Source organism: Trachymyrmex cornetzi, unplaced genomic scaffold (assembly GCF_001594075.2).
Source record: "Trachymyrmex cornetzi isolate Tcor2-1 unplaced genomic scaffold, Tcor1.1 scaffold156, whole genome shotgun sequence".
In the NCBI taxonomy this organism is placed as follows: Eukaryota; Metazoa; Arthropoda; class Insecta; order Hymenoptera; family Formicidae; genus Trachymyrmex; species Trachymyrmex cornetzi.
The window spans coordinates 3,571,295-3,587,782 of NW_017296157.1; the positions used below are offsets into that span (position 1 = coordinate 3,571,295).

Sequence of the window (16,488 nt, forward strand, 5' to 3'; positions counted from 1 at the left end):
TCCAATCACTTCACAAAAAATTTGAATCACACGATATTTTATTTGTCGCAGTGTACTGCGCATGAAAAGTCGACTTTACCCACCAGAAATATCCATGGATACATAGTTCTCTATTTGCACGCTATTGAGGCGCTAGTAGACGGATTTCATTTAAAACCTAACTTAACATTTAAGCTAACCTAATCTGACTTTGCGTAGCACTCGATCTGGCTCATCTGGCTGATCAGTTGATCTGTATCCATGTGGCGCGTGATCTTGACGAACATATTTGTGCTTGTTGAATACAATTAGATCGATCACAAACAACATACAACGTTGTAAAGTCTGTCCTTTCTTTCCGTTATTAAAAAAGATCGAAGTGAGTGACAAGAAAGCATGTTGCTGAACGTCTTGAAGTTGAAATTCGGTTATGACGATTTCAAAAATGACATTCAGAAGCAGGCCACTATCACTATTCACAAAGGTTTCTGCGAAATGTTTATCCTTTTTGAATTATCTCTCTTAGTAGCTGTAATATCTTCCATCCCCATGCAGTTTTTCTTTTTTCTTCTTTCATGATGGAATATTTCGTAAAAGCGAGTTAACAAAACGTTGACGATTTTAGGAAAGCAAGATGTATTTGTATGCATGCCTACGGGCTCTGGGAAGTCTCTCTGTTTTCAATTACCAGCGATAATGAAAGAGGAGCAAGTTGCAATTGTTTTCTCACCGCTTTTGGCTCTGATGAAGGTATTCTTTGTACATTATCAATTGATATTTTTTTGTATATGCGTCTTTCATATAAAAACTAAAATCTGGAAATAGAAAAAGCGAAGCGTTATTAATACTTCTTTTACTTTTTGGAGCTGACAGTGAATTTATTGAATCTATTCAATTATAAATCTCTTTGTCAAAAATGTAATTTCAATTTTCTTTATATTTGCACAATTATTCTTATTAAAATATACTTATTGTTAATATTCATTCTTTTTTTATGTCATTTGATTACTTTAAATTAATTTATACATTTTAATTAACATAAATTAAATGAGTCATCTAGATCCAGTGTCAGTAATTATGTAATAGATTTTTATGTCAGCTCCAGAATGTATAATACTTATGTTATTAATATTGACACTTAATATTGATTGAATACATACATGAATAAAAACAAATATTTGAATATATATTTAAATGAAAACAATACTTGAATAGTGATTTAATTTTTTCAGAATCAAATAGACTTTTTGGTGAGTAAGAAAATAAATGCCTGCTCTTTGAACTCCACTACTTCTAGCAAAGAGAGAAACGTCATTATGAAAGATTTACTGTCAGATGCGCCAAAGATAAAATTATTGTATGTCACTCCTGAAATGGGAGCGCAACGTCATTTTCAGGTATTTCCTTGGTTTTAGATTTGTTATATTAGTTAAAAGGAATATCTACATTATTTTATATCTTATCGTGTTTGCACATATGATAAGGTATAATCCTAAATCATTTCAAACGCTAATTGGGAAGACAATATTTCAAAATTTTGATTTGGATTCTTTAATCTTTCTCATTGTGAATTTAATTTATAGGAAACCATAATTCATATGCAAAAGAAAAAAACACTTTCATATTTCGTTATTGACGAAGCTCATTGTTTAAGTGAATGGGGTCATGATTTTAGACCAACTTACAGACAATTGGGAACTTTTAAAAAATTGTGTTCAAAGATACCTATGATTGCTTTAACAGCAACTGCTTCAAAACAGGTAAACCATTTAAGAAAATATTAATATTTATATTTGACAGTTATTACATTAGAATAACATTATTGAATGTTGTTGCAGGTAAAGGACGATATTCTCCAAAGCTTGCATATGAAAGATGCAGTGACATTTTCTCAACCGGTATTTCGTGCTAATTTATATTATGACATATGGTTTCAAGAAATGTTAGACAAACCATTTATACACCTAAAAAACTTTATTTTGGATGCACTTGGTCCCTTAGATAATTCTATTCCTATGGTAAGTTAAATTCTACTATTGTTACTGTCGTATTCTATGAATCATGCAGATTAATATGGATCCTCTTCGTATTTTTAGCATAAAAGAAATTGTGGTATCATTTATTGTAGAAAAAAGGAAGCGACTGAAATTGTTGCGCATAAATTAACTCTTGCCGGTATTTCTACGCTTGCGTATCATGGAAGTATGTGATTATATAGTATGCTAATACAAACTTGTAAAAAAATAATATTATTTTATTGTAACTTGAATAGGCCTAAAAACTCAGGAACGTAACGAAGTACAAAATAAGTGGACAGCAGGTGAAGTACCTGTTATCGCGGCAACATGTAGTTTCGGGATGGGTGTCGATAAGGGATCCGTTAGGTAGTTCCGATATTTTCGAAAAATAATATTACACGCTAAGGAAAATAGTTTATTTATTATATGGATATACGTTTAGATTTGTAGTTCATTGGACAGTGCCTCAGAATATTGCAGCATATTATCAAGAATCAAGAAGAGCGGGTAGAGATGGGAAGCCGGCATTCTGTAGGATTTATTTCAGTAATGAAGAATATGGACCTATTTCATTCCTTATCAAAGAAGAAATCACCCATAAGAACTCCGATCTTGTGAAAATTAAATGGCAGAATTTTGAGAAAAGTATTGCATATTGTTTAGAGGCAAAGTACGATCTTTATTTGTATGTGTGTACAGTGAACGCAAAAAGTATTCGGATAGAGAAAATATTTTTTAAAAAAACTATTTTTAAAAAGTAAACATTATCCAACAAGAAATGAATCATGGAATTGATGTCGAATGAATGGCTGCGATCAGCAGACTCAACAGTTAAATGAGCGCTCGCTGCTATTGATGTGCTCTTCTAGATCTAAAATCTGGTTGGACGATCTAAAAGAATACACCAATAACAGTGAACGGTCACTCAACTGTTGAGTTTGCTGAACGCAGCCAATATCGATATGATGTTTTCAGCACCAATTTGACGTCAATTCGACGTTATAAGACATTTTTCATAAAAAATTTTCTTGTACGAATACTTTTTGCTCTCACTGTATGTTCTCAAGAATTTAATTATAATATTTAAAACTGGAAAAAAGCCTTTTTTTAAAAGCTTTTAATGTTACATATTTTTCGAATATTTTGAAGTAAAAAAATGAATATATTATAAATAAAATACGATTTAAAATATTTTGGTTGCTTCAAGAATCGCTTGGCATTTTAAGTTTATTGTAAATAATGATACTTGCGTGCTATTATCTGTAGGTGTCGACACGCAGTATTTTCTAAGTATTTCGGGGATTCTCCACCGTCTTGCAAAAGTAGATGCGACGTTTGTAAAAACAAGGATGAAGTACAAGCAAGGATTGCTCAATTTGAGATGTGCCAGACTAGATCTAACAAATCCCGAAGTAATATAGGCAGTGTAATACAAATGGGCTACAGTGATGATGAAATGTATGTAAACAATTGTTTAAATAATTTACATCTGCAACAAACATACTTTTGATTTTAAAATGGTGGCTCTAAAGTGTTTATAATTATACAATAACGATAGGGATACATTTAATGAACCACAAGAATCGAGGGACAGTATAATAGCAGCTGAAAAACGAGAAAGAAAAGAACTTATTATGGAGCAGTTCGCACTTCGGCGTGGTACAGCTAAAGAGGATGAAGTAAGTGTGTATGTTTGAAAGTAAATTTTTTAAATACAATTTTCTGTCTTTTCATTTATTTTCCATAGATGAGGCGACAGAACATTAAGGATGCGAAAGTGGCGCATGTTCGTGCAGCTAGTAGTACAGATAAAAAAATAAAAGGTTTAACTGTTCAAGTAAGATATGCATTGTTTTTTTATATGAAATATTATTTATACTTTTACATAATTCTTATTTTTTTCTTTGTTTAAAGATACGAGAACACTTTTACAATGAATTGAAAACAGCATTACTTGAAAATTATCAAAATTTGTGTACAGAAATTAATGAAGAACGGTTTGAAGAGAAAAATGTGCTCTATGTGGCTAATAGTATAGAATATAAAATATTTTCTAGTTCCAAAGTACCAAATAAGTACAAATTTGATATGTCTAGATTGGTATGTAATATTTTCTATAAATATTTTTATATATTATTTTTTATAAATATCTTTTATAATTATTTTTTAAGTTTTTACACACACACACACAGATAATACCAACAGAAATTAAAGGACTCGAATAAATATATGAATTGTTTTAGACTAAATTTTTTTGTATGTAGAACAATGAAATTAATATATTTATTATTATTATTTTAAATATAAATATTTTTTGTTTTATTTGTTTTACTTATACAGATTTCATCAGTACGAAAATGTACTACTAATAATACTGTATATGAAGCAGCGAGTAACTATAATGAGACTGAATTTCGTAACTCCGAATTTGACTATTCTAACAGTATCGACATATCCAATAGTGAACAAATAACAGATACAGTCAAAATAGAATTTACCGGAAATACTTATTTGTCGAGTAATCATAAAGAGACTTTTCCTTCTACTTTTAAAACTGCATCAGAGATTATAAATGAAGAAAGATTACGATTATCTACTTTAGACAAGGATAGAAAGGCTCATTCTTTAGAATTATCTGCTCATAATAGTGCACAAAGAAGTACACCCAAAAATGATAAATTACAGATGCAAATGTCAGGTTTTGTTTGTGCGCGAAAAATTCACGAGGGCAATATGATTAATTCTAGTACAAGTTCTTCTAAGTCAAAAGTTCGTAGAAGCAAGACAGATAAGATTGTAAAAAGAGCAACTAAAACAGTTTACGAGCAGATTTTAGCACAGTCATCAAAAAAGACTATCGAAGAAAGGAAAGATGTTCCTCTTAAAACAGAATTGAAAGTAGATAATGTTAATTCTATTAAAACTAAGAATAAAGTTAAAAGTGAAAGTAAAAATAAAAGGGGCTATGAATACGTTGAATGTCACGAGAATGACATAAAATCTGCTAAGAAAAAAAGAATTGTACATGACGATTATGTCGATAAAACTAATGATAATATATCGGATAAAAATAACGATAAAAAGATTTTAAATGACAAAATCATGAAAATGATTAGAAAAAGTACAGATACAGTTATTAATACTATAAATGATGATTTATCAAGAACGACACAAGAAAAGCATCTCGAAATAAAAACTAATGTGGAATTAAAAAGAAAGGAGGAAACCACACATTTGTCTCGTTCAAAACCTTACAAAAATAGTAGTAACAAACCGAAAGTACCTGCAGATAAAGCTACACAATTTAAAACGGCAGAAATTTTAAAATCGTATTTAATGAAGTACTATCCGTCAGAACGGCTTCCAGATAGGGCGACATTTACGAAAACTTGCAGAGAAATGCATTATAATATGCTACATAAGAAAATATTTGGTACGACGAGCTTAAAAGTTTATAATATAATTTTATAGAATGTTTCGAATTTTAGAACAATTTATAAATAATATCCTTGATTTTAGATAAAGAAGGAATACACGACTTTGTTGTAAATTTTATGAGTCAGTCTTAAATGTGCTTATTTCACGTTTAACGTGCTCCTACTGTCTGCTGATCTGCTGAGTAAGTGATAGGAGTAATATATTGTTTATAATCGATACATTTAATTATGAATAAATGTTTCTATATGTATTTACAAAATATTCATATTGTATTTATTAAATATTTTTTTTATTATATATGGTAAATTGTGTTTATTCATAAAATTAAACAAAAACAAATTTCTTAGGAGTTTTTGTTGAAACATGTGATCATGTGTAAATTCGTAATTAAGACTTTTATTTTAATATTATTTATTTATAAAACGCAAAGACGATATTTTCGGAAAAGAAACAAATTTTGTATAATATCAATATATATATGTACATATATATATTTATACATATATATGTATATATATATATATATATTTCAATAGCTTAGTTATCACACATCTGATTGATCTTATTTTTATTAAATTTATATCTTACTTCATAAATGTAAAAAAGATGCTTTCTCAAAAATTTGTCATACCCGCAAATAATATTACGAAACTTATTCTTATTTCTAAGTATTTTATTAAATATGTGAGCACATTCTTAATTGTAGTTATATTAAATTTATATTTCTATAATGTTTATAATAAATAAGGCAAGATATTTTTCAGAGACAAAATTTCTCGTAGAAAGCTATATTGTTATACTTACATTTATGATCTATACATATATTAAAAAAGACTTGTTTCTTCGTTCCTATAATCTACATTAAAAATGACCTTTGCTCCCTTATGGTGCGTAATTTCCTGGTTTCTTACAAAAAATAAATGTATAAAAAATTTATTTCTTTTTACAAACAATAAAGATACATACGATCTTATCTATATTTTTTAAATTTGTTTTTAGTATTAGAGATATGTATAAAATTGTAGATATAACGTCTTATTGTCAATGCACATTACATATTTAATAATTCACAAATTATTTACATATTTACATTGAAGTAAAAAAATGCAATGCGAAATACATTAGGTATTATTACATAACTATATACTCGTTATGTCACACTACAGAAACAGATAAAAATTATTTCCACTCCGATTTTAGGTGACAAATTGAAACTTCGGCGCATTTATTTTCGTATCATTCGGTCCATAAATTATTAGAATTAATATAGGGCATTTAAAGTGTATATAATCTATGTAGCTACATATCATTTTTAAAAAATTATTATGTATTTTTTCTTTGTATTACCCTTATTTTTCTCATTACTTAGATTTCATTATTTCATGCATATTAAAACATTTTTTAAAAAAAAAGTTATTATATTTTATGTCAAAATGCGCCACAAATAAAATATGACATATCTCATAAACTATTAATTTTTCAATATTTCTACCTTAATACTTTCGTACGCGGAATAGTTAGGAGAATCATATTATAAAAAATATTTTATTTTAAAAAGTGGAGACGACCTCCATATGACCTTTGGAAAAACGATTTTAAAAAGAAATGGTTTTATCATTATTTGTCTTCCTTGAAATGATACAACTTTTGTCTGAATATATTTTTGACGCATACTTTTTGGGATAATAGCTTGTAACACTTTAAATGTCCCATCCTGTATAAGATAATTTATATCAAAAAAAGATGTAAAGTTAAATAATGTACTGAATGATATTGAAGTCGATTTGGTCCTCTCCACACATTTTCACCATGAGATTGCGTTATTGACAATGATGGATCGTTGCCCATGTGGAGAGGAATCCATGATGTAGCCCATGATGTGACATGAGGCCCTATCTGAGATCTCTAGATATACAGAGTAGTTCGCTTTATTAATACTACTACTTGGAATATCTCTATTTTAGAATTCTATCGACTATTATTTGATAATATTATTTGATGGCAAGTTTCTATAGTAAATACTTTCTTCCTAAAACAAGAGAAAAAGTACAAAAAATAAAAAAGATAAATGAATTAAAATAGTTGATTCCAAGCGGTAACATTAAATAGATTAATTTGCATATGGATATTTTACAATACATACGCATTTAAAAAGTAATAATTGATTTCGTCTAAAGAGTTAACATTGTTAAATTTGCTATGATTCTTTTTAATGTAATTCTCTTCATTTTGTTGTTTTTTAACACGTTAAAAATTTATTAAATTATCCCTAGTTCTAAACATACATTATATAATAATTGAGCGATTGTCAATTTAATGTCTGTTAATTGTTTGAAATTTGAGCTTGGCGATTAATGTAGCAATATATTCCTATAATGTCGATATAATATCTTTCACTGTCTCTCTATGTAGGTATCCATATTATAGAATTCCTCTCTATATTATATCATATTTAAGAAAATACTGTTACAAAATATGAGAGCAAAATGGAACAATCACAGACATGATCATTAGCATGTCATGTTATTTACTTACAGTAATTAAAGTTTACTTAGAAATAATGAAGCACCATTGGTATAATATAAATATATGGCGTATCTTTATGTTATAATTTTGTAATTATAATCAGAAAATTTCAGAAATTTCTTTAGAAATGTTTACGCAGATTATACTTTTTTAAAACTAATTCTCAAAAATTCTTATTTATTTTATTTAGAAAAATTAATATAGAAAAGTAAAGAACGAAAGTAAAATAGAAAAAAAATTATGCCGCCATTCCGACTATGCGATTAAAATGAAGTGATTCTGTCCGATTGCATGATTGGAATGATATGAATCAGCGCTTACAATAAGGAAATAGCTTTGATGTAATAGCAACGTTATATGTCTCTTTCTCTTTCCCCTCTTTATTTTATTCTAATTTTATGCAATTTTATTATAATTGTAATGTGTTATAACATTTTTTTTGTCAATCTTTATATGTAATCGATGAAGTTAAATATCTTGATACAAATAGAATGTGTTATTTTTTCATCAAAAAGTTCAAAATTACATTTTTTAAAGACGTTTTTAAATTGTATAAAGAATTTTTTAAAAAGGAAAAATTGAATTTTCTAAGAATTTTTTTTTCTGTAACAAGTAAAATTTTATTACGATGTAGGTAACTTACGTCGTTTGTATAATTATTACATAACATCACGTGAGCTATATTGTGAGTAAGAAAATAGCTTTGTTCAATACTAAAATGTAGACAGACAAATAACATTGCTACTAAAATTGTGTATATTTCTATATTAAGTTTATGCTATATGAGAAACGATTTTCATAAAACTGGTTAATGATGGTTATTGAAAATATGAAGTAACGGAAAATCAAATGCAGATTTCGTAAAGTACTTCCGTTAATTATTAACAATCAGATAATCAAAACTATAAAAATGGAAGTATTTGTATGAATTGATTTCATCAGAAACTAGAGATTAAATCAAATGATGTGACTTTGGATACCCTGACATCACTTAACATGTACGCGGGCATCTAATAATATATAAAGTATTATATAGTATATAAATATAGTAAAATAATATACTTTACTTTATTTGCACATTGTTTCACCAACAACTAATAAGGATAATGGCCAGAAAGCTATTGAAGAAATAATGTATTGTCCCTTCTTATTATAGCTCGATCACTATACCTATAATTACACCATCGTCAGATTCGGATCGCCAGAGGTCAAAAGCGTGCTGTAAACGTCTATGTCTTTCACCTTCGGATCAATTTGCTTGTCCGTCTGTGCCTTTCGTCGCTTCCTTTCCATTTCCAGCCATTCCGATGATGATTTCTTCGTCTGGTGAAACAGTATCCTCATGATGCACCAGACAAGCAACACCGCTCCGGAAAGGAACAGCAAATACATCGATACTTCTGTCAGGATTGGCATGAAGTTCAGGTAAAACCAAAAACGGAGGCTCATATTTAACGGCAGTCCGTACATTCCCTGAAAAGAAAAGATTATATTTTATTATTTTTTACACGTTCCATATAATTTCGCGAAATGAAGAAATCGCTGATGTTGCAAAAAAACAATATACATAGTCCATCCGTATTGACGCTATAAATGCTTTGAGGCATTCTTTAATTAGTTTAATTGATCAATCAAATGTTTCGAAGCATTTGTAGCATTAAGGCTGTACCCATAATTAATACGGAAGTAATTAAAAGTTACTCTTTTGATCCTTTAGAAGACAATTTTAAAAAGTAGAATATTATTAAACTAAATCAATTAACACATGTATGCAATTAAATCAATTAAGTCAACAAAATCAATTAAATCAATTAAATTAGTTCAATTATTAAATTAAATCAATTAAATTTTGCATCGATATTTTCTGTGCTTACAATTTCGAACCACAGTAATGGAATTGTCATATGGGGGAACTTTTCCACCCTAGCCATGTGTCCGATATTCTGTAGAACCATGTTAATTTGGAATCGGGATGCCACATTCATGGGTATCCCGGATTTCGGCTGAATGTAGAAATAAGATTCATGCAATTCCTTATTGGGTTCCAGTCCTTCGATGGCTTCTAGGAACGATGGGTCACTCTTGTAAAAATGTGGATACGACAAGGCAATTGGAAATCCTATATAAAAACAAGGAAAATTTTATAGTACATTAACACAATTTTTATTTGACAGCTCTATTTTGAATACGAAAATTTGCTTGTAAATTGTTGGATTACACGAGACATAAAACATCGACATTTTCGATTCTCCTAAGATGTTTCATGTCGCTCAGTGGAAGCAGTTTACTTTATGATGTAACCAACGTGACATAATTTTATTATCATGAACGCCACTCGATCGTTTGTCACATTTTATCAGATGCATTAAAGACGAACTTTCTGAATCTGCTTGTCGAGGTAAATAATTCTAATCGTATAAATTATCTCTATTTTTTTCCTTTACTCGCGTCCTGAATTGGAATTTGCTAATTTTTATTGCAACATGACCAAAGCAATCGGAATCTCATAACACTTCAATAGAGACAAGTACCGCAACTGTGGTAAATAGTAATGCGACATGAGAATTTTATGATGCATATCGAAATTCCATTCTCTTACAAGTCTATCTCTTATAAAAAACACTCGGCAGTGAAATGACTGAGGCACTTAATAAATTATATAAGAGGCAAGGATGTTAATGATATGTCCTGACCAATTAAATATACATCAAATGTGCATTAAGTATAATAATATATTTATCGGAGAGAAGTTTAATCCGACTTCAATTTGAAACATCTATTATATTAAAGAATAATTTATTGAAATTAACTGACGCACTGATATCTTACCGTAATAACAATCGGTTACATCAATTAAGCCGGGCTTTAGACAGACTCCTTTGCGACAGAAGCATTTATTTTCTGGATTTACTGCTCCGTTATCCAATTCATTCTCCATAAATGTGTATTTGTATGTATTTAAACCTTGAAGCGTTTTTTCTCCAATTCGTACCTTTGGAAGAGATATTATTATAATGTTCTTATAAAAAGAAATTAAAAAATTTTTGTAAATGAGGTACTATCGCGCTTTTACATTTTAAATATTTTATTATTAAAATAATATAAATTTTTTATATTATATTATTAATTACTTATATTTAATAATTGCTAATGTAAAATTTATATTATACTATAAATAAATCCAGTTTTTGATAATAAAGGTTATTTCTGACACTAAAGATATTGAGATAAATATTTAAATATGCTTCTACATAAGTATTTAACGAAAAAAGTAAGTTTAATATTTTAATGGATTTTTAATTTAAAAATCAGCTGTGAAAAAAAAACAATTCTCAACATTATAAATTAAAATGTAGAAATAAAGAAAGACATAAAAAGACAGGTCTTCCTTGAGGAAAGATTGTCGAGTTGTGCTCGAGGGATAGATCCATCAATTGCATAAGAATAATTTACGAGCATTCTATATAAGGGAAGAAAGTCAATAATAGAAGAAATAACATTACACGCGAATCGCGTGACTTGGCAGAAGATTCTTAGTCGAACTGTTTAACCATTTCGCTGCGTGATGTGATTGCAATGATCAAAATTACCATGCGTGCACTTCGACAGAGGCTCTTGCGAAAGAAGAGGATTGTGTCGTTAGGCTCGATGTAGCTCGGAAACTTAACACCGTCGCTCGCGCCTTGCACATTCGCGCATTTACCAGTCCATTGTGGTAAGTTCACGTCCCCATTATACTTATCGATCAAGCCTATCATTCGTAAATCTGTTTCTCCCGTGTAAAACGTCTCAAAATCGCCATCAAAGTCGTACATCTGCAAAGTATAGCAAAAGCAAGATTTTTATTATCATAAGACTTGTATTCCAGATTGAATTTCATTATTAGAACATTATTTAAAAAATTAGAAAAGAAAACGTCTGCGTTAACAAAGGACACAAATTTGAAAAAAAGTATTTATTCGATAGCTAAATGTCTTAAGTCTAGTCGAGTTTTTATACATTTGTAACAAAAAATGGATGTCTTAAGTCTAGTTGAGTTTTTATACATTTGTAACAAAAAATGCAAGTAATTAAATATTTTTTATCTATGTCAAGGAAAAGCTGTGTGTGTGTGTTAACTTTGAAAAAATATATTATTATAAATATTACTTATATATAGTCAATTGTATACCTATCTCATATACTTCAGAAATTGTTGCTTATTCCTTACCCTATCGATTAATCCCAATTTATCGAACTTAATCCAGGAGGGCATTAAATGATTGCCAAGAGTGACGAGAGTCGATTGGTAACCAAACATGAATTCATGTGCGGTCATTTGAACAAGCGGTTTGGTGTCCGTCTGACGGATAAGCATATTAAGACCCCACCTAGATAAGTATGAGGCATCTTTCATGACGTTCGTGATGCTCTGCAATAATAGAAAAACAATGAAAAATGTATAATTAGACAAAAAAATGTATAATATAAACTATTATTTTAATATACTGTTCCATTAAAATAACTAATTCTATTACAATAAGCTTTATGTCATAAGCAATCTAAAATCCTATATTTTAGATTTAAGTTATTAAGAAGATTACGAGTATAATTACTCGTATAATTGTCTTTGAAAGATAACATATAAACATGTGAACTTAGATGTGTTTAGCAAATTATTAGATTGTAAATTATCCGTGATAAATCGTATCCGTTATATATTGCCGGATCAATGACATGTTCCCTATTGACATTTATTGTGTGTCATTATAATATGTTGCTCTTTATCGAATTAAGTGTGACATATCAATAGTCTTCAATAGTGGAAAGAATCAATGTATCGCAATCTACAGACATTCTTCATCCAAGCGATTGCCAGGGTCATTGGCTTTACATTGATAATGCGGCTAACATAAATAATGGCATACATGTAGGAGGTTTAACCAGTTTCAATCTAGCAGTTTGCAAAATCCTAGAATACTTGTTACATATTTTACAATATGCTTTTAAATTGTACTTGAAGTTGCATGCAAAATTTTTGCAATGAAAAATAAGTAAGAATTTAAAATAAAAATAGAATAAAACTAAAAAGTCAATAATTAGATAAAAGGACTGAGGTGATAGTTAGACGGATCTCAGAGCGTAATATAAATTAATGAACAAAATTGATTTAAATTACATAAATTTGAACATTCTAGCTCAATTTCGAATCATCTTTAAATTCACGTATATTTAAAAATAACTTCATAAAAAAATAATGCTAATTTTGTGTTTTGTTAATATTTCAGTAGTATGTATTTTATTGGCAATGTAGCAATTAAACCCTATTATTATTATAAATCATATATTATTGTTAAAAATTTAATAAAAAAAATATTTTTTTGAAAACTTATTACAAAATAAATCTAATAACACAAAAAGATTAATTCTTTCAGAAGATACACAAAAAAAAAACCAAATTTTAATAAATATTTGTTTAAGCAGTTCTAAGTAAATATTTACTAAATGTGTAAAAATATTTATTTATTTGACACAAAATTAATTTGATTAAACTATCATTTTTTTATTAAATAAATATTCATTTACTGTAAGTAGATTGTTTGCTTAGTATTATTCAAAGAAATATTTTAGTAAATTTTTTTCAGTATAAATTTTTAGAAAACTTGTTCTCAAAGTAAAAATTTTAACCGTTAATTAATTATTTGTTTCTTGATAAATATCAATTTTATAAATATAAATTTTAATAGAAATATGAGACAATAATTAAGAATGTTTGTATGTATTATGTTTATATGTTCTGATTATGCCATTAAATTTTCAAGAGACAATATAATTCGGTATAGTAATTAATATCAACAGACAATAGCTACTGCATGCAATAGAAAAGCTGCATATACACGAAACGCTTTCTCTCGTGCGACCTTTTAAACAGATAAGAGTGTGTTTACGGCATATCTATTACTTTTAACTGACGCCTTTACAATTTGCCTGCCCACGAAGAATGTATTGCCTAAGCGTATTCTTCATAAAACACGGTTCACTGCACCTCTTGCGCATTGAACAGCGAATTTAATTAAATGTTGAGATTTCATTTCTTCATAGATGCAATAACTTTAAAGTAATTATCGTACCGGAATAACAGGTGGATTTACATAGTATATAAAATGTAAATAACACTGTAATACAAAATCATTCTGCATCAAAATTTTTGTAAAAAAGTTATAATTTAATTATTTATCTCTTATTTGAAAAGTTCAATCGTTGCAGAGTCATGTTTGTAGAAACGTTTGATTTGAAAATGATTTAACGGTAGCACATGATTTATGATTGCGTGAATTAGTAAGTCTGTTTTTTATTGCTGCACTCTGAACTGGTGCGGTGCAATAAGCTGAAGTGAAACAAACGTATTGTTTCACTTCAACTTATTGCACTGTGTGTACCAGTTCAGAAAATGCAGCAATAAAAAACAAATCTATTGTGACAAAATCTTATATAAATAATTTCTAATTTTATTTAAAATGTATTTATTTTGTTAATTTATCTAATAATTAATTTTACGTTTTTATAAAAAGATACAACACACATTTAATTTATTTAGACCACCCACGGATCGCACAGTCATTCTATTATAAACATCCCTTTTATGTCCATTTTACGTCTACGCGTTTATGGATCCGATTTTGGACATTTATTAATTTGACGTCCAGGATATATATGTACATAGAATAGTCTGTTTTCAGTGTAGTCCAAAGTTGTGACAAATGGATGTCCAATGAACGCCCGGACAACCAAAATCGAGCGTAAGACGTCCATGTACTTTCTGAGTACTATATATATAGGAAATATCTGTTATGATCGTTTTGTACGAACAAATTAATAGATCTTTAAAGCTTTTAATGAAAAAAATAGAGAAAAAATGACTCCCTGATGATATCAATGGCTTTTGATATTTTAGAAATTCTACAAACTCATTGTTGCTTCTGCATGTTTTGAAAAAAACATTTTGCATAAATTGACATAATTATGTAAGAATAATGATTACACACATATCTTAAGAGAAAATTAATTAAGGGATATAAATTTGATTTTTAAATGTAATGTAGATATTTATCGGATTACATTTTTTGTTGCTCGTTCAGTTTTTTTAATTGTGACAAGCTTTATGATTATGATAATGAGAACGCGTCAGATTGTGAGTTTTGCATTTTATACATCTACATATATTTGTTTGCGTAAATCAGCATAAATAAAAATATACTTACAATTAGTTACGCTTTACTGAGCAGTTATTGTTCTAATTAACTTGTATTTATAGCATATAGTATAAGTGTTCACAAGATTGCTTTTTACATACTATTTAGTATTAAATGTTGAGACGATTCTTAGATACATTTTAAGCTTTATATGAAATTTATATAAAATTGTTTTACAATGAGACACGTACGTTTTATGATCTTTAAATATCTACATGTAGTTAAATATGTAGTGTTAAGCTGGAAACACAATAGACACAGGCAATTGGCACAGGCAACAGGGAATAACGAGCCATCCGATCAGAGCTTTGGGGTATAAGTTCGATATTATATCCTAGAGCTTTGATTGGACGGTTCGTTATTCCCTGTTGCTTGTGCCTATTGCCTATGTCTATTGTGTTTCCAGCTTTACGGCTCACTGTATTATTTATTCGGTGAAATATGGAGCACACTTTCATGCGATCTGTTTTGATAATGTTAATAATAAGAACAATGGGTGCATTCTTGCTATTAAGTATATCATTTTTTTACGAAAAAGGAATGTCGAAACGATGTATTGTCCACAAGAATGTATTCATTGTATTCTCATCATTATTTTTATTAAAACAATTAACTTTGGAAATTTATTTAAAAAATTATATTATATAAAAATGACGTTATATTTTCGGAAAACAAATAATTTTGAAATCAATAAAAGAATAATTACCGTCCAAAATGTGATTGAAGTTTGAAATTGGAAATCGCATTATCAGTCTTGTGCAAATATTATTTGCTAATAATAATTTAATTTCACTGAGCTAATATATAAACAGATAATAGTATTTGAAGTCAATGAAACGATTAAATTAATATCGAAATACTGAAAGTTATATTATCAGTTTTACGCAAATATTGTTCATTAATAATAATCAAATTTCTCTTTTAAGGTGACGATGGAAAGGACATTAGCTTGCGTTTCTTTAGCATTGAATGTGTCTTCCTGGCTTTTCACGACTGCTTGAGCGCGCAAAGCAAATGTGACAAGTTTCTCGAGGATGCATCCCGCGAATGGAAATTTTTCGTAAGCGGCACATTCTAGAGAAATTTGCTTCACGTTAAAGAAAATACGTCATATGGAATATTTAATTAATCCGCACGGTAAAATATTATGTAAAATTCACGCGAATCGAGGAGCGCGAGTTCTTATCTCTTGCGTAATATCTGATTGTGAGTTATGTCCATATTGTGTTACAATTCCATTAATTATACGGATATGATACATAATACCATGAAATTAATGTAATCGTTGGATGATT

The 16,488-nt window shown here is 28.7% G+C and overlaps 2 protein-coding genes across 5 annotated transcripts in view; one reads left to right on the forward strand and one right to left on the reverse strand.

Moving 5' to 3' along the window:
• The first annotated feature begins 249 nt into the window (after window positions 1–249).
• Window positions 250–9,168, forward strand: LOC108758416 (ATP-dependent DNA helicase Q5). 2 transcript variants are annotated; one of them, XM_018503387.1, is made up of 15 exons: window positions 250–463; window positions 605–729; window positions 1,212–1,376; window positions 1,563–1,739; window positions 1,818–1,997; window positions 2,076–2,181; window positions 2,252–2,363; window positions 2,440–2,667; window positions 3,264–3,455; window positions 3,556–3,676; window positions 3,745–3,834; window positions 3,912–4,097; window positions 4,338–5,430; window positions 5,517–5,616; window positions 9,118–9,168. In XM_018503387.1, exons 1-14 carry the CDS (start codon window positions 376–378, stop codon window positions 5,564–5,566), a joined length of 2,913 nt encoding a protein of 970 aa, XP_018358889.1. In that variant the 5' UTR covers window positions 250–375; the 3' UTR covers window positions 5,567–5,616; window positions 9,118–9,168. The 2 variants fall into 2 exon arrangements, with proteins under 2 accessions (XP_018358889.1, XP_018358890.1); XM_018503388.1 differs by lacking the exon at window positions 9,118–9,168 and adding an exon at window positions 6,636–6,708.
• The window catches only part of LOC108758417 (scavenger receptor class B member 1), a 45,279-nt gene continuing 37,545 nt past the window's right edge, over window positions 8,755–16,488 (reverse strand). For 2 of the 3 annotated variants that reach the window (XM_018503392.1, XM_018503389.1), the window contains exons 4-8: window positions 12,172–12,372; window positions 11,552–11,776; window positions 10,791–10,953; window positions 9,836–10,080; window positions 8,755–9,434 (exon numbers count right to left, since the gene is read on the reverse strand). In XM_018503392.1, coding sequence (XP_018358894.1) covers window positions 9,138–9,434; window positions 9,836–10,080; window positions 10,791–10,953; window positions 11,552–11,776; window positions 12,172–12,372 — 1,131 coding nt within the window. In that variant the 3' untranslated portion in view covers window positions 8,755–9,137. The remainder of the gene's footprint in view (window positions 9,435–9,835; window positions 10,081–10,790; window positions 10,954–11,551; window positions 11,777–12,171; window positions 12,373–16,488) is intronic. The other variant, XM_018503390.1, reaches the window with a different exon arrangement.

Coding starts and splice junctions, on each gene's coding strand:
- LOC108758416 (XM_018503387.1), top strand. CDS start 376: ATGTTGCTGAACGTCTTGAAGTTGAAATTCGGTTATGACGATTTCAAA. Junction 2,364..2,439: donor GTCGATAAGGGATCCGTTAG/GTAGTTCCGATA, acceptor ATATACGTTTAG/ATTTGTAGTTCATTGGACAG. Junction 3,677..3,744: donor GTACAGCTAAAGAGGATGAA/GTAAGTGTGTAT, acceptor TATTTTCCATAG/ATGAGGCGACAGAACATTAA.